The sequence below is a fragment of the Sorghum bicolor genome, chromosome 6 (genome assembly GCF_000003195.3).
Source record: "Sorghum bicolor cultivar BTx623 chromosome 6, Sorghum_bicolor_NCBIv3, whole genome shotgun sequence".
Classification (NCBI taxonomy): domain Eukaryota; kingdom Viridiplantae; phylum Streptophyta; class Magnoliopsida; order Poales; family Poaceae; genus Sorghum; species Sorghum bicolor.
In genome coordinates this window covers 50,107,408-50,130,477 of record NC_012875.2, presented here as the reverse complement: position 1 = coordinate 50,130,477, position 23,070 = coordinate 50,107,408, and the positions used below count along the sequence as shown (strand labels likewise).

At 44.0% G+C, this 23,070-nt stretch overlaps 4 protein-coding genes across 4 annotated transcripts; 2 read left to right on the top strand and 2 right to left on the bottom strand.

The window, feature by feature from the left end:
* On the top strand, nt 606-6,538 carry LOC8075901 (polyadenylate-binding protein 2). Its single transcript, XM_002448087.2, has 9 exons — nt 606-1,132; nt 2,628-2,746; nt 2,846-3,502; nt 3,603-3,680; nt 3,758-3,847; nt 4,399-4,530; nt 5,049-5,219; nt 5,481-5,684; nt 5,953-6,538. The coding sequence occupies exons 1-9, from the start codon at nt 835-837 to the stop codon at nt 6,196-6,198; spliced, it is 1,995 nt and encodes a 664-aa protein (XP_002448132.1). The 5' UTR covers nt 606-834; the 3' UTR covers nt 6,199-6,538.
* Nucleotides 8,108-11,386, bottom strand: LOC8060218 (2,3-dimethylmalate lyase). The gene is made up of 8 exons (XM_002446711.2): nt 10,886-11,386; nt 10,518-10,729; nt 9,905-10,186; nt 9,701-9,823; nt 9,237-9,387; nt 8,953-9,164; nt 8,703-8,739; nt 8,108-8,573 (listed from the first exon to the last, which is right to left on the bottom strand). The coding sequence occupies exons 1-8, from the start codon at nt 11,217-11,219 to the stop codon at nt 8,443-8,445; spliced, it is 1,482 nt and encodes a 493-aa protein (XP_002446756.1). The 5' UTR covers nt 11,220-11,386; the 3' UTR covers nt 8,108-8,442.
* Nucleotides 17,263-18,551, top strand: LOC8075900. Its single transcript, XM_002448086.2, has 2 exons — nt 17,263-18,155; nt 18,243-18,551. Exons 1-2 carry the CDS (start codon nt 17,550-17,552, stop codon nt 18,345-18,347), a joined length of 711 nt encoding a protein of 236 aa, XP_002448131.2. The 5' UTR covers nt 17,263-17,549; the 3' UTR covers nt 18,348-18,551.
* Nucleotides 19,224-20,673, bottom strand: LOC8075899. The gene has a single exon (XM_002446710.2). The coding sequence runs from the start codon at nt 20,461-20,463 to the stop codon at nt 19,321-19,323; it is 1,143 nt and encodes a 380-aa protein (XP_002446755.2). The 5' UTR covers nt 20,464-20,673; the 3' UTR covers nt 19,224-19,320.

Here is a 23,070-nt window from a genome sequence, read left to right as displayed (position 1 = left end):
TGTGCAATTAGTTTTTATTTTTATCTATATTTAATACTTCATGTATACGTCTAAAGATTCGATGTGACGGGGAATCTGAAACATTTTGCAAAATTTTTGGGGACTAAACAAGGCCTAGGCCGAGAAAATTTTGTAGTGTCCAGGGACGATACGCAAAGTTTCCCGTACGGAACACAGGGGTGGTCTGGTGCCGTTCGGTCAGCCCGGCCCAAATAAAATTAGCCAAGATTCAACCCGACCCGACGCAAGATCAGTGTAGAGTCCAGTTGTGGTTTGCGAGCGAAATATGCCAACTGCGAGCGAAATGTGCCACGAATCCAACCGCCCCGAGGCCCCGAACGCGAAAAGGCCGAGCAATCGCAAAGCAAAGGTACCACGCGCGCTGCGAGCGCAGGCAGACAGGCACAGAGCGCGCAGCACGGCACCGCCACATCGGAGTCCCCGCGCGTAGCCGGTGCACTACCGGGCGGACCTGGTCCTGGAGCACCAAGCCACCAAGCAGACCAGACGGCAGTGCTGGCGCCAGCTGGTGCACGAGCGCCGAGCCCACTGTTACTGGCGCGACCAAACCCTAGGCGCGGGCGCCGCTCCGTCTCCTCTCTCTCCTCCTATAACCACCTCCCACCCCCATCGCCTCGCCCTCTCGTTGAGAGAGTCGTCCCCCCCCCGCGTGCTCTCCGCCTGCGGCCTCTTGTATCCCGCAAACCAAAAACTACCAAAAAAATTAGAAATCCCCAAATCCGCGAGATCTATCAGTATCGAGCGAGTTACCAATCCGATTGCTAGGGTTTAGTTTCCGAAAAAAAAATCTGAAAAAAATTTCTGGTCGAGGCGATGGCGGCGCAAGTGGCGGCGGCGGCGGCGTCGGTGGCGGTGGCGGTGCCGAATGGGAGCCCGGGCGCTGTCCCCGCGGTGGTTTCACCGGGAGCGGTCGGCGTCGGCGTCGGCGTGGCGCAGCCGCTCCCGACCACGTCGCTCTACGTGGGCGACCTGGAGGGCTCCGTCTCGGACTCGCAGCTGTACGAGCTCTTCAGCCAGGCCGGGCAGGTGGTGTCGGTGCGCGTCTGCAGGGACGTCACCTCGCGCCGCTCGCTCGGATACGCCTACGTCAACTTCAGCAACCCCTTGGATGGTATGGTTGCGATCTCCTCGTGGGGGCCTTCCTTTCTATCTTGTTGATTCATCAGGGTGGGTGGATTCGTCGACATGTGGGCGTTGTTGGATAGGGGCCTGATCAGATTGGGCTAGGTTTGGGTGAAATATGACACGATAATTCTGATGGCATCTGTAAAGTGCACGTTACAAGTGATCCCCTCAGTAGGTACTTGGTTGGTGGTGGATTGATTGTGTTTGTTAATTTTGGTAATGTTGAATAATTCATTCTGTCAGAAGTGGATGTCTTGCCTGGTGCAATGCCCCTGGGATTTATTATTTTAGGTATATCCGTAAAGGGTGATTTTGTCACCTAGATTCCTTTGGTTTGATACAAGGGGAGAATATGGGCGGCTGGCAATTAGTTTTCTTATATCCTAGGGCCTTGTGATATGGTATAATTATAGACTATGGGGTTTAAGACAGCCTTGCTTAAAATTTTTCTTCAAGTTTTGTTTGCTGTGTTTACAAGGTAATTATGGACCTGTGTATGCTGTATGCTGGAAAAAATTATACCTTTCTAATCTGATGGATTTTGTTGTCCTAAGTCCTATACAGCTGGCCTTGAGGTGTTTTCTTAACTGATGTTAGATTACGTAGACATAATAGGAATGTAACAGCCCTAATCAAATACATAGGGCGTGTTTGGTTGGCAGCCAAAACACATCATGCCTAAACTGCGGCTGCCACACCAACCAAAGCTGCTGTTTGGTTCTTGTCCATGTTTTGGCCATCACAGACTTTTCTCTTGTCGATTTGCTGCTCCTGCTCGTCGTCTAGTGTGATGCGGTGGCGCCACATCGGGCGTGGCTGTGGCGTGGCCAACGCTGGCTGGGGACCAAGCAGCTCCCTAGAGGCATGTTTGGTTCTTGGTTGAGCTTTTGGCCTCGCCGTGCCTGGCTAGGAATCCTGTGGAAGCGCGCCCTTGGTTCCAGGCAAGCTGTCCTTGGGTTCTGTGCTGGTGAATTGTTTGGCTTGCCACGGTAAGATAGTGATTTTGGCTTTCCTGGTTTGGCAAGGCGAGGCTCACTCATGTGGTTGAGTACAGGCAAAACTATCCATGAAACGAACACACCCTAAAGTTCACTTGGCTTTGGCTATGTCCCTAACCTTAGATAAGACGAAGAACACTCTTGAAATTCTGAGGGTTTAGTTCAAATTCAACAATGCCATAGTGTTTAGTTCAAATTCAACAATGCCATAGGGTTTAGTTCAAATTCAACAATGAAATTCTGAGCCCTTAAAAGAGTATAAGGTGCAGCATAGTGGAAAATGGGCCTAAAGGAAGACAATGGGTAACTGAGCTAAATATATGGTTTACAGTGGAGTTACTGTTTAGTTCTGGTGTCTTACCTCGCTGTATCATACACCATAAAGCTTGTTTGTGTCATTTACTATTGTAATTTGCCTATTGGTACTTCTTATCTTAGTATCAAAAAGGCTTGCGATGTCTGATTAACTATTCCATTTTACAGCTGCAAGAGCATTGGAAGTGCTGAACTTTGCTGTTCTTAACAACAAGCCTATCAGGGTGATGTATTCAAACCGTGACCCAAGCAGCCGTAGGAGTGGATCTGCTAACATTTTCATAAAGGTATTTGATCATCTAGTAGTTTCTAACTTTATATAGTCAACATTGTCATCCAAGAATAATCTGCTTGGTTAATGACTTATTATTTTGTCTTTTCTCCAGAATCTTGACAAGACAATAGACAATAAAACCCTTCATGAGACCTTTTCTTCATTTGGAACCATTCTCTCATGTAAGGTAGCCATGGATGAAGCAGGCCAATCCAAAGGCTTTGGTTTTGTTCAGTATGAAAAAGAAGAAGCTGCACAGAATGCTATAAAAAGTCTAAACGGGATGCTTATAAATGATAAGCCTGTTTTTGTTGGACCTTTTCTTCGCAAGCAAGAAAGAGATCATTCTTTTGACAAGACAAAATTTAACAATGTCTTTGTGAAAAATTTGTCCGAGTCTACCACAAAGGAAGATTTACTCAAAGTATTTGGTGAATATGGGAGTATTACAAGTGCTGTTGTAATGATTGGCATGGATGGTAAATCAAGGTGCTTTGGTTTCATCAATTTTGAGAATCCAGATGCAGCTTCCCGTGCTGTTCAGGAACTTAATGGTAAGAAGATAAATGACAAAGAGTGGTATGTTGGAAGAGCTCAGAAGAAGTCAGAAAGAGAGATGGAACTAAAAAGGAGATTTGAGCAAAGCTTGAAAGATGCTGCTGACAAATATCAAGGACTGAACTTGTACCTCAAGAACTTGGATGATAGCATTGGAGATGATCAACTTCGTGAGTTGTTCTCCAACTTTGGCAAAATTACTTCGTACAAGGTGATTTGATCAACTTTTACGCTTTGCCATCATCATTTCCCTTCTCTTTTACCTCTTGTCTTTTGATGGTATGTGCTGACTAACTATATTTGTGAAATAGGTGATGCGTGACCAAAATGGTCTCAGCAAAGGCTCTGGATTTGTTGCTTTCTCAACTCGTGAGGAAGCATCTCAGGCTGTAAGTTCACTTCCTGAAGTTTGCATTATCTATTTTATCTGTCACATGTGGTTGACATATTTTTCTTTTCTTTACAGTTAACTGAAATGAATGGCAAAATGATATCTGGAAAACCATTGTATGTTGCATTTGCACAGCGCAAAGAAGATAGAAAAGCGATGTTGCAGGTAAGTGTCCTAACAGCTGAATTTCTTGTGGTAATATCAAATTTGAAAATAGACATGAGTGTTTAGTGTTTACTATAGATTTGGTACATAAAATTATTAGCTTCTCATTGAAAGAAGAGGTATGAAGTGATTGTCTGTTTGTGATCTCGGACAATGTTGAAGCACCAAACAAATATTGACCTTATAAAGAATCACCTCTATTTCCAATATAATAGGTGTTCATCTTTTTTAACTTCAAAATGTAATATCTCCAGAAAAAAGCTCTTTTCGACCTTAAAATGTCTTCTGGAACTTTTTGAAGTAGACTTCAGAATCTAAACATTTTGTTTGGTCTAAAGGGGCATACTAGTGTGCATGGCTTAGGGTTTAGGGTTTTGGCCTCCTATTGTTCTGATAATGATGTCTTCTTTTGTACTAAACTCATTGATAAATGACCTGCTCTTGAAAATTATTTTCCTTGCGTAATATGTTAAAATATTTACAAAATTGTTGCAGTCTCAGACTATCTGTCATATTATTTTGCTGACATTTACAAATCCTATATTACCCAGGCACAGTTTTCTCAGATGCGCCCTGCAGTACCAATGACACCCACTTTAGCCCCACGGCTTCCAATGTACCCTCCTATGGCTCCTCAGCAACTCTTCTATGGACAAGCACCGCCAGCTATGATACCCCCTCAGGTACCATGAACACTCTTTTAACATTACCCTCAGATTAAATCCCTATCTACGTTTTTTTTTAAAAGCAATGCTGTGAGGATGGTCTTTCCCCTGGTGGTCATTTTTTTGTCTACAGCCTTTAAAACGCGAATATTCCCCTAAAAGAAGTCATTTAACATGAGAATTAGTAATTTTTGTGAAGATCAACCAGCACTGGTATTTGCAGCCTGGGTTAACAATTAACAATTTCTATCATATTCTGTGTGCTTAAAGGGGCATATGAAGCTTGTTGCACATAATGGTCCTCTCACCTTCAGTTGGTTAGCAACATGTGTCAATTGTTCATTATTTTTTCCTTGTATATGGCCTGTTTTATATTAATCCTAGTTTCGATGCAAGAAACAACTTGCAAATCTCTTCATTTGGCAACCAGTTTGTTATGGTAGTCCTGTTTTGTTCATGTTGCATGAAGCATTTTAATTATGTTAGCTAATGTGCTGAACTAAATGGATATTGATGGTATTTGCACTTTCTTCCAGCCAGGATTTGGTTTCCAGCAACAGCTTGTTCCAGGCATGAGGCCTGGTGGTCCCCATATGCCAAATTATTTCGTTCCGGTTGTCCAACAGGGCCAACAGGGTCCACGCCCAGGTATGAGGCGTGGAGCTGGAGCCCAGGGCCAGCAACCTGTGCCACCATTTCAGCAGCAGGTATTTTCCCATCAAATTTCCACAGTTATACTTGGGTGGTTAGGATGCTACTGTCACTGGAAAATGGTTAACATGGTAGAAAATTTGATTCACTTAGATTGTTAGCCAGTTATGTCCAGTCCTTTGTGGTGCTCATTTTCCACCATGCTTCCTTTTTCTCCCGACATCTACACCTTTGTGCTATCCGGTGGATGGGACAGTTCTGGCTATTGTTCCATGGGAGAGTGAAAATGAAGTGATGTATCTTGTTATGATTCTCAGATTGTTCCGCGCGGACGGATGTACCGTTATCCAACTGGTCGCAACATGCCTGAAGCTCCAGCGATGCCAGGGGTTGCTGGAGGTATGATCCAGGCATATGATATGGGAGGCTTCCCTGTGAGAGATGCAGCCGTATCACCGGCCGCCCAAATTGGGACTCTGACTTCTGCCCTTGCAAATGCTAATCCTGAGCAGCAAAGAACGGTATGTCCCTGTTTGGTGTCAACTTCTACTGCATAGTCAATAGTATCTAGAACTTGGTTTTCAGTTGATTGGTTTATCATCCGTTTTGACCTTAAAATATCAAGTTAACTTGGATCTGTATGGTGGTGTAGTACTGCAGTAGCCTTTCTGCTTCTGCTGATTGTTTTGTATAGGTTTAAAAACATTAACAGCTACTGCATTGATACTTTTTTTATCCTATAATGTTAATTCTTTTTTGCTTATCATGAACATTTTGTTTTTCATCTAGATACTTGGTGAAAATCTATACCCACTGGTTGAGCAACTGGAACCAAACCAAGCAGCAAAGGTCACTGGAATGCTTTTGGAGATGGATCAGACTGAGGTCCTGCACCTGCTCGAGTCCCCTGATGCTCTCAAGTCCAAGGTTGCTGAGGCGATGGATGTTCTACGCAATGTGGCCCATCAGCAAAACCCAAACACCCCGACCAATCAGCTTGCTGCATTATCACTGACCGAAGGCATTATCTCCTAACTTTGAAAGCCATAACAAACTATCTCCAGTTTGCAATTGAGTGTGGTGTTTCCAAAGGTTATCTGGCACATGAGAGTATTGCTCCTTTTTTTTTCTTCCATACTATGGTTGGACTTGTGAGTGTCGTTTCCATACTGGATGTTAGGTTTTATTCGTGCTCTGCGATATCCTGGCGATAAGGCAAAGCACTTGTTTGCAAGTTTGAGTACTATTGGGGGCTGTTGATTACATACCTGTCCTTTTCACCTTGTCGGAAGTTTTGCCACTCAATTGAATGAGTGAGGGAACTTATTGCACCTTATCAAGTGTTTTGTGATCTGATGTCGAGTAATTATCAACATCTTGGATTATAATCTCTGTTGGTTTGATGCCTGACAAGTTGTGTCAACAGAGGACATAGTTCAGGAGTGCAGAGCTGCTTCCACTGATACCTGCAACCAGCTAGATCCTTTGGTTGCTTGGTTGCATCCTTCGTGATGGAGCAGCTGTCTTAAAAAAATACCAGAGATTATGTTCTGTTTCCAGGGTAAATCCTGGAAATCCCGTTTTCGATGATTTGGTTGCATCCTTCGTGATGGACCGCTTTATACGTATTCAAAAATACCCGAGCTATTTTGGTTCCTGTGAGTCCAGGAAAGCCCGTTTTCGAGGCCAAAACCTGTGATAGTCCCAGCCTCCCTGGCACGAAAGCTGGCCAGCATGTGTTGACGCAGTTCCGCTCCTGCCCGGAAGCACAACGCTCGGCGTCGGTAGCGGTAGCCGTCCAGGCCTCCGACTGCCACGCCCACGGCCAAGCTCTGTGCAGCCGTGATTACACTTACCTGCCGGTGAGCGGACGCAAAAATCACACACGGGCAACACACTAGCCACATGGCGCGGCCCGCTTCGTTTCCTCACCTGTCTCCCTGACCCCACCCAAGGTGCAATTTGCACGCTGCACGGCGCAGCATCGTCCAACTTCATCATGTGCTCTCGTCTGCGATTTTTCGGATGCACGAGCTGCGTTTGCAGGACGAGGATGACCTTCGAGAGCAACACCAAGACGCCGCCGCCGAGGTCGCGCCAGCTGCATGCGCAGCTGCGGAGAGTCCATCCTGGCCGTTGCGGAGCGCGCGTACCGGCGCGTCGATCGAGGCGTCACGCTGCGCCGTGGGGTGCCTGTGCCTGGGCAGGGGTGTCTGCCACGTGGCGGCCCCGGTCCTGCGCTGGAGCTGCGACGAGACTGGCCATGATGACGATGCCGCGAAAGCATGACGAGGAAGGAGAGCAAGAACCCCAGCTGTGACGAGGGCGAGGGAGCCCGGATGAACTCTGAAGTATCAGGCGCCGAACGACCCGCCGAGTGATGGTCTGATGGAGGAATAGGACGGCCGCTCCCTGGAGGCCATCGAGGCAAACGCTGCTGGAAACCATGGAGGCCATGCCGAGCACGGGTGTAGTCAAGGTTGCTGAAACCCAACTGGCTGCCTCCCAGGAGGCTGGAAAGAGGCAAGGAGCAACGACGGCCAGGATCCGTTGGATATGCTTGATGAAGCATGGCAGCTCAAGCTAGCCTAGAGCAGTACAAGGAGCGCGTCAAGCTCAGCAGGGAAATTGCCGGTGAATATGCAGTTATTCGGTTGTGTATATATACTAGTGTTAATGAATCACCGAATCAGGATCCCATCTTAGAGCTTGTTCGCTTGTCTAAAAAGTAAAAACTCATGACTGAAAGTACTGTTCGCTGATTTAACGTGAGAGAAAAACACTTGGCTGGCAGAAAAAGTGTAACATAGAGAAGGATTACAACAGAAACAGGGTATATAAAGTAAGTATTAGGGTATAATGGACGACCCCGCGAGATTCAGATATGGGTCGATGACAGTCACTGTTGTTTGGTACTATCATAAGTTGAGCCAAAGATGATGTATTTCATAACTCAACAAGAGTTTACTTCTTTATTTCCAATCAACTTCAGGATTTTTTCAACACAGAAACAAGGCTACGGAGAAACTTATCCTGCAGTCCCCAGCTGTGTTTTAATGGAATCCCAATGATGTACATCCAGCCTCAATGAATAGGAACAAGTCTGTCATTTGTAAATACTAGTTTGCTCGGGCATAATTGATGTCCAAATTATCTAATCCAACTGCTAGATAGGATTGCACTAAATAGCAAGATGCATGTACCCTGATCGTACTTGTAACACCCATGCTTTCAGAGTTTGCTGTGTACGAGCATTCCAGCAAAGACAGCACAATCAGCTCATGCAATAAACACCTGGATCCTATCTCCCATAGCGTCCTCAAAATCAAGCAGTATCTGACCATTCTGGGGGTTGTCTGTATCAATAGGCGCATTCCGAAGCCTTTCCATGATATTAGCTCCAGCCAAGCCTGCATAATGTCCAAAAGAAGATTGCCACATGAAACATAAAACAAGTGCATCTACAGATTCCCTTTTTCTCTTTGGAAAATACAGCCACATCTACAGAATCATGGTTTGGTTAAGAATATAATACAAACCTGGAATAACTCTTGTCATCCCTTCTAAGAACCCAGCCTGTGGTAGAAAAGGGAAGTTAAAGGGAGTAACCATTTAATTGGTATTTGAGTTAGTAGATTACAGGATATTTGCAGAAAATAGGAGTAAGAAACAATATAGCAACTGAGAACATGTATGTCCCATGTCAAGCTGTCAGTTTAAGTGAGTTTATCGAAATTTCAATCTCACTACCAGATACTGAACACCGGAGTCAAGCAAATGATTACTTACAGGTATCCTGGCATCAATTTTGAGGACTCCATCTCTTCCTGTAACCTTTAGTCGAAGAGTTCGAGACCACATTCCAGTTGAAGGTCCTCTGCTGCCACTGGAACCAATATCATAGAGCTGAGGCAATATGTCAATAACAGGTTCTTGTGGTTTTTCAGCCCTGGACCTGGAATCTCCTGGATTTTTCGGTTCACTTGTATAATTATCATAGCCTACAATTGAGGAGTTGCAAGTTAAATGAATTCATTCATATTCAACGTAGAATGAAGTCCTAAGTTCCATACCAGTCCCGTAAAATGATTGGGCTGGTGTCACCGCATATCGTTTATCTTCTTCATAATAGTGGTTGAACCCAAGAGTATTCTTGATCTCCTCAAATGATGGCAAACTGCTTGGAGGAGGTATGCGACCACCCTTTATAGCAATAAGAGCATCCTGCAGAGTGCAGAATTGCAGGTCATGCATCTTTACACAGTTCAGTTCACTGTGGAAATTGAGCAAATATCTGCACAGCAAATTTAACAACTACACAAGGGCTCATGCTTGCTTCTATGCCACAAGGTCATCACATGCATACACAAATGCTGATGCCTCCTTTTTTTCGAAAGATATCCCTCGTTTTGCCCAAATGCTAATGGCATTCAATATAATGTGCATCCCTTGGGATGCAGTTAATCGTGCAATGAAATAATAACATGTATAAATAAAAAGGAATCATCCTATTCACATATATAAATGAAAAACAAACCTCCATTGCACGCATTGATACACCAATCAGAGATAATGGATAGGCTATGATTTTATAACCTATTTCTTCCAGTTCAACAGGGCTCAGTATAGGAGTTTTACCACCGCCTTCTAACATGTTGGCCTGCAGGAGAGTCAGAGTATGATGAAGGCATTGCAAGTATATGGAAAACCAGAAAATGCTGATGCATAGAACATATCTAACCATTTTTGGAACTCCAGGTGCGATAGCACAAAATGCCTTCATTTCTTCTCTTGAGGCAAGGGCATCAATGAATAGAAGATCTGCTCCAGCATCAGCAAAGGCCCTTACTCTCCATAATGCTTCATCAAGAGACAAAGCTTGACGAGAATCTGTCCTTGCCACAATAACAATATCAGAGCCACTCTCATTCCTGGCATCGACAGCTGCTTTTATGTGCATAATTGCTTCCTCCCTTGAGACAACCTTCCTTCCTTGTGTATGTCCACACGCTTTTGGTGACACCTTCAGAATGCTATATATCATATCACCATAAAAGAAACTTCAAGAAAGGGAACAGAACTGAGCTATCATGATGCCACGCATAACCAGTAAAGGTTACATAGCTTAACAATTTGATATATAGAGAAATTAAACACTGGTTGATTGTGATGTGAATCCTACTCTAGAGTCCAAACTACAACAATTGCTGCAACTGCATCACTTACATTTTAGGGTCCAGAAATTGCAAGTTCTAAACAGTAATTTCAACATAGGATAGAGGAGATAGCCAAAACCAATGTGATCTTCGAGAAATGTACTAGTAACCATTATCTGCAGTATTTGATAAGCATACCTGATCTTCAAGAATAATTCCAGCAAAACCAGCATTAATAAATCCTTTCACTGTCCTCTTGACATTCATACAGTTCCCATAACCATTATCGGCATCACCGATCACAGGGACTGAAACTGCTTCAGTAATTAGACGCCCCTGATCAATCATTTCCCCGTAAGAGATGAGACCAACATCTGGTAACCCAAGTCGTGCAGCAGAGATTGAGAAACCTGCAGCGGAAAGTGTGACTTTCAGTGAAGATTCATGCACCCTCCTTTCCTATCAGCAATGCATCGCAGGCGGGTGTGACTAAGCGATTTGTCTCGGATGGTGAGAACGAGAAGTGACCCCCCTGCCACCGTAGAGGCAAAAGATCGAGCACGTACCGCTCGTGAAGCAGGCCCTGAACCCGGCGCGCTCGACGAGGCGTGCGCTCAGCGCGTCGTAGCAGGCGGGCGCCTGGTGCGCACCAGGCGTCTCCAGGACCCGCCGGAGCGCCGCTGCGGGTAGCTCCTCAGACCCACCAGGGGTGGCGCCGGCTCCGCCGGAGTAGGCGCAGCGCGGTGAGATCCTGACGCGGGCAAGAGGGCGGGCGGAGGCGGCGACCGAGGGGGTTGCCGCCACGCCCACGCGCTGGAGGCGTGGTGGGGCTCGCGAGGCGGAGCACGGCGTGAGAGAGGAGCCCAGCGGATGCTGCAGGACGGCGGAGTAGCACGCCATAGCTAGCCGTCGTCACCCCGCTCGCTGCCCGAACTAGCTAGTGTGCCTAGTAATCGCGGTCTCGACTCCGTTGGCTTTGCTTTGCTTGTCGTCTCTGATCTCAGTGTCGCTCGGCACGGCACGGCCGCACGGGCACGCCGCACGCAGGCGGCAGCAGGCAGCACGCCAAGGCAAGGCGAGTCGCGTGACTGAGTGCGTGCGTGACCGAGAGAGTCCGCCTGTGTGTCAGACTGTCAGTTGTGACTTGGATGCGAGAGTGGGCCATGTTCTAACTGTCTGACGCGGCAGCATGCGGCCCACGTGAGCGACACCTGGACCTGGTTTTGCTCTATCGTGAGGTGATGGGCCGAAAAGGCCAACGCACATGAGCCGTATCACGACGACGTCGGACTCCTCTCTCCTTGGCTCGCGCGACCGAACCCGACTCGAACTACGCGTGTACCGCAACATTATATATTCACGAGCACGGTCCAACGCCAAACTAGGAAGGCAGGCAGAAGCCAGCATCTTCTGATCTCGTCGACCAGATCATCATCAGACAGAAAAAAGGGCTTGTAGCTCGCTCGCTCCCGACCGACCGCATGGCAAACAAGAACAAGAAGGCGGCGGGCGCCAACCACTTCGCGCTCCTGGAGACCGACGACCCCGGGGACACTTGCGTCGAGCAGCCGCAGGCAGCGCCTGCCAGCCTCACCGAACAGCTCTTCGGCAGAGCCTACCCTTCCGCTTGGGAGATCATGAGGAACAGGCAGCAGTGCGACAGCGCCCCGCCGGCGGCGAACGCGAAAGCTCGGGCGGACAGCAAGAAGAAGGGCGCGCAGGGGAAGGGCAGCAGCGCGAGGAAGCAGAAGCAGGGAGGTCGGCACGCCAATGGTGCGGCAGTGAAGGACGACGACGCACCCGCGCCGAGGCTGTACGACCTTGCCGAGTTCCCGTCGCTGAAGTAGGGGGCCTGGTTTATGCTGATTGTAGTACGTTATTATTGGGTTTCTGAAATTCAGAGAGGGAAACCTTTGTTAGGCCTTGTTTACTTCCACTCAAAAATCTAAAAATTTTCAAAATTCTACGTCGCATCGAATCTTTAGACGTATGTATGGAGTATTAAATATAGATAAAAACAAAAACTAATTACACAGTTTGGTCGGAATTGACGAGACGAATCTTTTGAGCCTAGCTAGTCAATGGTTAGACAATAATTACTACAAACAAACGAAAGTGCTACAGTATCGCGAAATTTTTTCCTTCGAGAACTAAACAAGGCCTTAGTAACATTGGTGCTTTAGGCCTTGTTTAGTTCGCAAAAATTTTCAAGATTCCCCGTCATATCGAATCTTTGGTCGTATGCATGGAGTATTAAATATAGACGAAAATAAAAACTAATTGTACAGTTTACTTGTAATTTGTGAGATGAATCTTTTAAGCCTAGGTACTCCGTGATTGGACAATGTTTGTCAAATAAAAACGAAATGCTACAGTAGCTAAAAACAAAAAAAATGCGAACTAAACAAGACCTTAGTTTTAACGTGAGTCAATGTCAGTGACTGGGGCCTTGTTTAGTTCGTGAAGGGAAATATTTCGTGACACTGTAGCATTTTCGTTTATTTGTGGTAATTATTGTTTAACATAGACTAACTAGACTCAAAAGAATTATGTCGTCAATTCCGAACAAACTGTGCAATTAGTTTTTATTTTTTGTTTATATTTAATACTTCATGCATGCGTCTAAAGATTCGATGTAACGGAAAATCTTAAAAAATTTTAGATTTTTTGGGTGGAAGTAAACAAGGCCTGGGTGAATGCAGTACAGTAGTTGGATTGTTTGGAGTTGATTAATTGATGCCTTCAACTGAACATAATGAAAACAATGGGCGTATCGTGTTTCTAAAATAGGTAGTAGTGTTGACAATCAATATTCGCGCCGCGTCAACAGGTGTCTTATTTTAAAGAAAAATAAGATTATTTTAAATGTCACTTCTCCTATATTTCAGGTTTTTGAATTTTAAAATGATTTCAGACAACACCCTTATGTACCACCAATCAGTACAAGTAAATTATTATTTTTATAATTTGTTATTTGTCTTTGTGTCACAATTACCAAATTTTATCCTTGTCAGACTATAAAAATAATTGTAAAATATCAATTGTCTTTGTGTCAATCCAAATAAGATTTTGTCGAGTTTATAATTTTGTCTAACGGTTTTTTTTAATTGCAATTTTGTCCCACGCGACTTTTTAATATAAATATATGCAACCGTTGCCTAAAAGAAAACTAAGATTTAGACACCTAAATTTTAGTAAGTCCCTTAAATATACAATAACTCTGTTTATACTTATAGAAATATCTTTATATTCGCGAATTAAGCAATATTTCAATCGGTACACATTACTCCTTCTGACTCAAGTCAACTCAAAACCTCCGTATTGAAATTCAAGGTTACAAGGATCAGAAGGATGACACACTGACACAAACCACATGTACACAAGCACATATATTTTCCGAGATCTGTCCATCTCAAAATGGTCAAAACACTATTTGGATAGTTAATCCATAGCTGAATTCGAACATTTAATTTCCGACGGTATCTGAATCCAGATTCTTAAAAATTCAGATTTTTGATATGTCATGAGATAGATATCAATATCTTAATGATCCGTACCTGGTTCTAAGATCCGATAAAGAAAATTATGAGATATAATAGTGAATGTGGAATATAATGTACCAATTTCGTCCTGCACGCATATCCAGTGGGGACCTAGAATTTGACGAGAAATAGTTCACATTTCAGTGTCACGTATAGATCACATATAGAGGACAATATGACGTAAAAGTTTCCAATTTGAAAAAAAACTTATATAGTTTATTTCTCTCTATACATTTTTTTTCTCGAATACGCAAGAGAATTGTGTATCATTGTATTAAGAAGGAAATAGTTTGAGTACAAAAAGACCGGCTTAGCCGGGGGATCTTGAGGCTACATTCTAAAGTAACTATCAAGTGCAAAAAGACGGAGTTCAGGCTCTTAACGATCAGCTAGCGCCCTTAACCCCAGTGCCCCTGCATCAATCCAGCGATCCGCCTCCATTTTGATGAGTTGCAGCAGCTCAGCAACCGGCGCCGTCGCTTCTTTGAAGCACCTTGCGTTCAAAGAAGCGACGATACTGAGAAATTTGTTCGCAACCGGAGGTAGAAATTTGTTCTACACTTCTACACTTCTAAGCTCAGCTATGCCACGATACTGAGAAATTTGTTCTACACTTCTACTCATCTTCTCTCCCCCCCCCCCACCCACCCACACACACATCTTTCCACCTCCGGATTGAATATTTCTGCATGGCTGGATCATTTTCCCATGTGTGGGAAGATTAGGAGTTAAGATAGAGAGTTGTTGTAGAGTAGGTTTTTTCAATCTTCCCAACAAATCAAAATTGGGAGTAGGCTTTGGAAACTCTTGGAAATGCGTATGCTAGGCATGGATTCATTTGAATACGTAGTGTGGTACAAGATGTCTTTTTTTAGAGAATTAAAACGCTCAATCAGTAGCGCACATTCGATGTTGATATTGTCTACCTTAAATTCTCGCCCACATAGAAGTTGAATCCAGAAATTAAGGTGCTAGTTGAGAGCTCTGATTGCTAATAGGATCGTGGGCTTGTGTTTGCATTAAGATCATGTGGTCTAAAATTAGTTGGCTAAAGTTATAAACTAAAACTTTAAACTATTTTAGCTTACTCAGTTACTCGTTTGGTCTAAAGTTCTTGTGAAGCTGGTTAAAGTTTGGGCTCGTGTTTGCATTATGACCTTTTTTTTTTGTTCACTGGTCTAAAAGAGTTGTAATTAATATTATCATTTTTCTAATGTATATATGAAATAGGTTAAGCAAGTTAGCGGAAAGGAAATCACGTTTCAGAGATAATTCTACTTATGTTACTATATTCAAATGCTTGATGAGTGCAAAAAACCCAACCCAAATTTAAATTATTCAGCTGTTAATGCTGATTTGTTCTGATAGAAAAACACTGTTCTATAACTGAAATTAAAAGCAGTGCCGATAAACCCAAGCAAACCCGGAAGCATATAAAATACGTGTCTCTGAAATTACTTCTTCAACTCGCCTTGTCTCTGTATGCCAACGCCGAGGGATTTTTACTCTAGCGTGATTTCCATTAAACGGGACTGTTGTAGTACTACGAATCGGAGTCTAGTCCTCGTCCGCCTCTCGTTTCCGCTCACGGCTCCTCGGCCTCTACGGTCCATAAATACTAATCGCCTGGGCCAAACAAGCATCAATCTCTCCCGAGTCCACGCGACATCCTGTTGATCGAAATCACCGGCCGCGGCCTCCGTGTCTCCAGCCACGCACGCACGTCGTCGTCGGACCACCTCGACTTGATCCGTTCGCACTCGCACGACATGGCGGGAATACATGCCAGCTTCAACCCATGGACGGTGCTCGACAGTAACGACCCCGGCGACGTGATTGGCAAAACCAAGACTTCTAAAGAGGACGCAGCAGCCGGCAAGAAGCCTGCAGCGGCAGCAGGAGCCTGGGCGCCGTCGTCCAAGGCCATGGAGGCGTCGACGCCGGCCACCAAGAAGCAGTACAAGAAGAAGTTGCCAGCTGCCGCGGCTCGCGACCAGGCTAACAAGAAAGGCCCCGGCGGCGCCGCAAAGCCGAACGGCGCGGGGAAGGGGACCAACAAGAACGGTGCCAAGTGAGGCAGGCGGCCGACGCTCACTTTCAGGCTCTGATACGGCGATGATATGGAACTTAGGGCTTGTTTAGTTCGGAAAAAAAATGTTTTTTCTAAAAAATTTTGGTTTTTGGCCACCGTAGTATTTTCGTTTTTATTTGACAAACATTGTTCAATCACGGAGTAAATAGGCTCAAAAGATTCATCTCACAAATTACAGGTAAACTGTGCAATTAGTTTTTATTTTCGTCTATATTTAATGCTCCATGCATGCGCCAAAGATTCGATGTAACGGAAAATCTTGAAAATTTTTTTGCGAACTAAACAAGGCCTTACGGGATGGGTATTCGTGATTTTGGTGTCTTATTATATGTTTGTGATTGTTCGTCTAGATTAAGTTACTACTAATTTTTTTTGGTACATTACTGTTGTTCTTGGCTACTTATAATGTCAAGAAATATTTATATATTATCTAATCAATGTATGATGAAATTAAAAGTACACCTTCGGACACAAATCTACACATAAATTTTAAAATAATTTCAAAGCAGTTGTAGGCAGAGTTTCAACAGATTGATCAAATCTTGGTCAAAACGTATTTGTGTATTCGTGACTGGCAGAAAAGATAGCACAAGTGCCGTTTCACAACACTTTCACTTTCTCGATCGTATATCACAGAAGACAGAAATTGCTTTAGATTTTTAGATTTGGCACGACTCTAAATGACTTCCTTTCTATGCATAAAGGAGCCGTAGCCAGCAAAAAAAAAATAATGGATTCATTGACTCCTAATTTATTTTGATTGACTACGTAAAAACGGCTGCTAGGTACTATGCGGAGGAACCGTCTATAACTCTATTGAACGGGGGAGCAACTCCAAAAATTTGACTAAAATTAGTAGACAAATTCTATTATTTAGTTATTTTGTAAAATAGAAAAAAAATAAAAAGAAAAGATCCCAACAGCCTTACCATTTTAAAAAATTAAGGGATGATTTTATAAAACCAAAAACACATCTATTGTAGCCTATTTTTTACTATACAAATTCTAAAAAATTTTGCTATACAAATTCAAAAATAGTCTCGACAACAACCAGTGGTTGAAGTTACTTTGTTAATCTAATCTGCAATGACTGGTTAATCTAATTTGCCACCGTAATTAAGGCAAATAAAATCTATCATTTTTGAAAATAAAGGCCCTGTTTGGTTCCACCAACTAAATTTTAGCTAGCTAAACTTTAGTCACTTTAGTAGCTAAAGTTCCAAACACATTGACTAAAAAGAGCTAAAATAGTTTAGTTCCATTAGTCACCCAAGAGTAGCTAAAATAATTTTAGCTAGCTAAAATTTAGTTGGTGGAACCAAACAGGTCCAATATCAAAAAGTTGCTTTATAATCGTTCCAATAACCTTTTTACCTACGCACACAGGCTCACGATCACATGATTTTTCCAACGGACAAGCACGTGCACGTTATATTAGCACGGTATACTTCCACGCGAGAAATTCATTTGCTGTAGCCTGTAGCAGTAGTACCATCGACGCACATGGCCCTCTCGCCAAGTTCACAGGCCTAGCTCCCTTTCTGCAAACAAAGGACCGACCCCACTCGTCAGAAGCAGAGTTACCCAGCGATCCAGATGGCAACGGTCAAGTGTGCCCGCCAATGCCAAAGCGATCCCAACGGTTACTTTCGCAGCGAACTGCTCCCTTCTATTCTCCCCTTCCCACATTCGCGCTCACATCCTCCTCTGTTTCCACACCCACTACTGTCCCACTCCCAAAGTCGAGAGGCCTCCCCACAAGTGATCGGCATGAGTAGCACAGCCGAGGAAAACGCCGGAGCCGGCGGCGGCGGCGCGGCGCGCGTGGTGGTAGTCGAGCGTGTGGTGACGGTGGAGTACCTGGAGGCGTCCATGTCGCGGGAGCTGCTGGGCAAGTTCCCGGACCCCTCCGCGTTCGACTTCGACTACTCCCAGAGCGGCATCTGGTCCCCACTCAACAAGGTCCCGCGCGGCGGCGCGTGCTGCGAGGCCGAGGCGGCCAACTCCTCGACCGACTTCCTCATCGCCAACCCGAAGCGCAGGGCGCGGGCCGGCGGCTGGCTCAAGGACTCGGCCGGCGGCAGCGGGAAGTCGAGGTGGAGGCGCAGGCGGCTGCGGCGAGATGGGTCCTTCCTCGACCTCCACGACACGGGCGGCAGGGCCAGGCTCGACTTCTCGCCGCCGGCGCCTTCCCCCGCGAAGGTAGTAGCCACTTGCCTTCATTAAGCTTTGCTGAAATCTTCATGAGCATCACGCGGGTTCCCACTGGTTGCTTTGGGCGGGGTTCAGGAGGGGTGGAGGCGGGTGCTCAAGGCGGCCATCAGGAAGTTCAAGGCGCGGCAGCGGCGGTCCCGGCAGGCTCCCCTGCTCCAGATGGTCCTCCCCATGCTGTGATCGATCGATCTCGCGCGCTCACACGAATTGCTTGTTTTTTTTTTTGGTTTTATTACTTTGTTCTGTCACAGTTCTTTGGATTGGATCCAGAGGCTAGTCCATGGCCCTGCTTTGTACTATACTTGAGTTCAAATCTGTTGCAAGTTGTAACCGTGTAATGCTCTTGCCGGAGAGAAATATATTGTGGTATATCTTTTCATTCAATTTTCCGTGAGCTTTATGCTGAGAGAGTATCCATCCATGAAACATAAAGGGCGAATCGTGCAAGAATTTTACAGTTGGATTTCACAGAAAAACCGCAGGAACAGTCAAAATATCCCGCGTTCCAAATGAAATGCGTGAATAAAAGTCTGTTATTCATACAAATCTCAGCATTGTACTCTCTTAAAAAAAACTGAGCACACTAGTCTTGTTTGTCATTATTTGTGGAAGAATTCAATCCCTTCAAGGCTTCAAGTGGGAGCTGGATTTCCTTCAAAAAAAAAAAGAAAAACTGGATTCCTCATGGAACAATACAGGATCCGGGATTCAGGGTGCTAGGAACTTCTGTGACGGGCCCTAAAGTGTATTGGTGGGATGATGGCATCCTGCCCTTCCTCCACATGTCGATTAACATGGAACCAGCGGCCCAGCAATCGTCGCCATCTATCTCGCCAATTGCCACCGCTTCTCCTTTCATTCTGACAAAACTTAACGGACCAGGATTTATATTCGGGACCGAAGCAGCGTGTACAAATGCAGCGTGACTGAATTCTAGCATATGTGTCTTTTTTTTATATAGCACGTAAGTACATAACACAAGCAAAACGCAAATCATATGTAATATAGAAAACACATTGTCAAAGGTACAAAGGCTTGATAGAGGAAGACCAGACGAGACGACTTGTATATAAACTAGATAGATAGGTAGATACAATTTGCTTGTATCGCTTTGTCCCTGCACTTGCTGCAAAATATGATTACATAACACCTTCTAGCTTGGTGGCACAATCCAGAACGGTCTGCGGTGGAGAAGCAAGCCGTCAAGATGGTGGACACGGGTAATCTCTTGGCACTCCGACTCCAAGTCAAAAACACACAGATCAGCATCATCTTCCACGAAATTCTTCATGAAGTAGACCTGGTTTCCTTTCAGTCCGTGAAGGCTCGCCTGGCAGGGCGTTGCCAAGCCCGTGTCCTCCAGGAGGAACACGGCATCTCCAATGTCACGGACACTGTGCCAACGAGGAGGATTGTTGCTGGGTGTCGACGACGACGACGAGAAGTCCATCTTGTGCACGCGGATGGCGCCAATATCGTGAGGATCGACGCCGACGAACGAGACGTCGACAAGGAAGAGCTGGTCGTCGCAGTCGAGCAGCCAGGCCGCCCCGAAGCACATCCCTTCGGGGAAATCAACCTTGTGTGCTTCGAAATAGTGGAACACAGGGTGGTCTTTGCTGCTTGTGAAATCGATGGCGCACATGTCTGTAAATGAATTGATGAAATAGAGCCTCCCTTGGAACGCAGCAACCTCCCAAATCACCATCTTCGTTGGAGGGCGATATGCCTCCGGTAAATTGTAGTTACCAATGTCATATGAGTAATGCCTCCATCTCCAACGGGTACTGGTCTTGTCGTCGTTATTGTCGACGATGACCTGGCAGTACCACATGTCAGGCGTGGAAGGATGGAAGAGCACGACGACGCAGCCAGGACGTGTTGGGTCCTTGTGGGAGAGCAGGCACTTGCAGGCCTGTGGGAACCTGTGCTCCTCCTCCGTGATATCCGGTAAGGGAAACTTGTCGCCGGTGAGAGGGTTCCATAGACAAGCCGAAGACACCGCCGCATCGTCGTCATCGTCGGTGTCATCATGGCACTGGGTGATGAGGAGCATCCATCCTTGTGGCGTGGCCCAGCACATGCTGCTGCTGCTGCTGCCGCCGCCTCCTGCAGCTAGAAGAAGTCCACGCTTCATGTTCGTGTGCAGGCTTTGTTTGGATATGCTGAACATCAGCATCTCGCCGTCTTCGTTGTCCTCTTGGCCGTTATTAGGATGGTGGTGGAAAACGAGCAAAGGAAAACACGGCGACATGGACGATCCAAATTTACTAGCGTCGTCTGCGTGTTCCACCATGGTTCTTCTTCCTGGACGACGCTACGCCAAAGGCAAGGCTGTAGGGGGCGGCCGCAGATCAGACTAGTAGAGCGAGAATTGATCTGATCTTGGAGGCTTATTATTGCCTAGTACCCACCCTCAGCTATAAATATATACTCCCTCTGTATACGACTCAAAAGCTATTTAGCACAACGGTATTGGTCTCCAAAATACAACTTTAACTGCTTATTTTTATAAAAAATATTTAGAAAAAATGATATATATTTATATATTTTTATAAAATTATTTTTTTAAGATAAATCTATTTATATAAATTTTACATTTATAAATTCAACAATTTAAAAGTTTTTGATAATTTATATTCCTATATTTAATCTAAACCTTATTGAAAACGAATTTTAGTTTGATCGGCGGCCCTGCTGACAGTCGGAATCGTGCAAGATACCTTGTTGGATTCCGACTCCAGCGCAAGTCCCGATCGAGTTTGTTTCTAAAGGAAAGATCATTTAAAAAAATCTTCCAAACGAAAGTTGGGGGTATCCTATGCGCGTACGACATTATTAATCCAGCAGTGTATATACTTCTTCGTATATAATTTAGATATCCTTTAGGATAAGCACGGTCTCCAAAAACATAATTTTAATCTCTTATTTTTATAAAAGCATTTAGAAAAAAAATAATATATGTATACTTTTATAAAATAATTTTCAAGACAAATCTATTCATATAGTTTGCAACTCAATAACTTAAAGGTTTTTGATGATTTATATTCCTAATGTTTGACCCAAGCTTTGTCTAAAACGACGTCTAAATCGTATACAGGGAAAATATATATTTAGAGATACTCCCTCTATCATAAAATAGAGTGTATTGTGGCTATTTTTATACAAAATAAAAGACAAGGTAATAGACATATGTACCTTTCACCAAGAGATTTTGTATATTCTTCCTAAATGCTAGGAATAGCAATTTTAGTGAAAAACTACCCTCCAATGGCTTCTCTAAATGGTCATCCAAATGTAGCCAGGCCTTGTTTAGTTCCGTAAAAGATTTCGGATTTCGATACTGTAGCATTTTCGTTTGTTTGTGACAAATATTATCCAATTATAGACTAACTAGGATCAAAATATTCGTCTCGTGATTTCCAGTTAAACTGTGTAATTAGTTTTTGCTTTCATCTATATTTAGTGCTTCATGCATGTGCCGCAAGATTCGATGTGACGGGGAATCATGAAAACTTTTTGCTTTTTGGGGTGAACTAAACAAGGCCCCATTGTCTATTCCGAGTTTTTCGCTAGCCAAATATAGAAGACGAGAATGATTTTCTAAAGTGCGCATGAGGTTTAGCAAAACTGTTGGAAAGTAAAAAAAAATATAGAAAGCGATTTTTATACAAATGACTCTCCAAATGATGATTTAGAAAAGCTCTTGGAGATGCTCTTAGCTTTCTAATTTATTAAAATCTAATCCTATTTTGCATGATTAAGTAAATATTATGTCGCGCCGGCCCACATCCGCGCTCGCCCGAGCTGCAGCGGGACCTCGCCTGCGCCACCGTGTTGGCTCGCGCTAGCACGCTGGCCGGTGCTGTCGCGCTCGCATTCCAACAGAAGAGCTCGCCCGCTGCCGGTGCTCTCATGCCGTGCAGACTGCTGTTGCGTTCGCCGTCCGTGCAGACTCCATGAGCACAAGCTCCCACGCCCGATGGCTAGAGCAAGACAAGGAAAAAAAAGTAATGTTTATTATAGAGAGAAACCTTCATTGTGTGTGATGACTTCTACACCTATATTTTTGCAGATATAGTTGCTATGAAAACCATGACTAGTTTTAACTATTAGGACTGCTCTAATATATACTCTTTCTATTTTTATTTACAAGTCATTTATCTTAATTTTATATTCATTATAAAAAATATTTTTTATAACATATAGTTTATATATTGTGAAACTACAATAAACCTTTAAAATGGATGGTCAAAGCTAGTAATTTAATGTGATATGTAGAAATAACAAAGGGAGTACCACACTATTCCATAACGCACTAATCAGACATAGTTTAGTTTGTAAAAAGAAAAGTTTTTAGGTACTGTAATATACTTATAATTATAATTATTAGTGTTTAATTATGGAGTAATTAGGTTTAAAAAATTCGTCTCGCGAAATACATACAAATTGTACAGTTAGTTTTTTGTCTCACAAATATGTATAAACTGTATAATTAGTTATTTTATTAATCTATATTTAATGTTTTATGTATGTGTCCGAACATTCGAAGTGATGGTACGGAAAAAAAAATTAGGTAAACAGGGCCTCAGTGCTCATTCACCAAACACCTCATCATTAGCTGCACGAGCGCATGTTTCATACCCAGCATAATAAAATGCGTCCACAGTAGTGTTTGTCGAGGAATGGACATTTAGAGGACATGTTTGGTTTGAGGTGTTAAAATTTAGTGGTAGTCTTGAGGATATCTTATGTGGTATTTGGTTTGAGGTGTTAAAATTTTAATAGGTATTATAACATTTTTATTTTATTTAACAATTAGTGTCAAATTATAGACTAATTAGGCTCAAATAATTCATCTCGCAAATTATCATTTAACTGTGTTTTTAGTTATAGTATATAT

Coding starts and splice junctions, on each gene's coding strand:
- LOC8075901 (XM_002448087.2), top strand. CDS start 835: ATGGCGGCGCAAGTGGCGGCGGCGGCGGCGTCGGTGGCGGTGGCGGTG. Junction 3,681..3,757: donor GTGAGGAAGCATCTCAGGCT/GTAAGTTCACTT, acceptor TTTTCTTTACAG/TTAACTGAAATGAATGGCAA. Junction 3,848..4,398: donor ATAGAAAAGCGATGTTGCAG/GTAAGTGTCCTA, acceptor TATATTACCCAG/GCACAGTTTTCTCAGATGCG.
- LOC8060218 (XM_002446711.2), bottom strand. CDS start 11,219: ATGGCGTGCTACTCCGCCGTCCTGCAGCATCCGCTGGGCTCCTCTCTC. Junction 10,730..10,885: donor CAGGGCCTGCTTCACGAGCG/GTACGTGCTCGA, acceptor TTTCCGCTGCAG/GTTTCTCAATCTCTGCTGCA. Junction 9,824..9,904: donor CACCTGGAGTTCCAAAAATG/GTTAGATATGTT, acceptor ACTCTCCTGCAG/GCCAACATGTTAGAAGGCGG.
- LOC8075900 (XM_002448086.2), top strand. CDS start 17,550: ATGGCAACGGTCAAGTGTGCCCGCCAATGCCAAAGCGATCCCAACGGT. Junction 18,156..18,242: donor CGGCGCCTTCCCCCGCGAAG/GTAGTAGCCACT, acceptor GGCGGGGTTCAG/GAGGGGTGGAGGCGGGTGCT.
- LOC8075899 (XM_002446710.2), bottom strand. CDS start 20,463: ATGGTGGAACACGCAGACGACGCTAGTAAATTTGGATCGTCCATGTCG.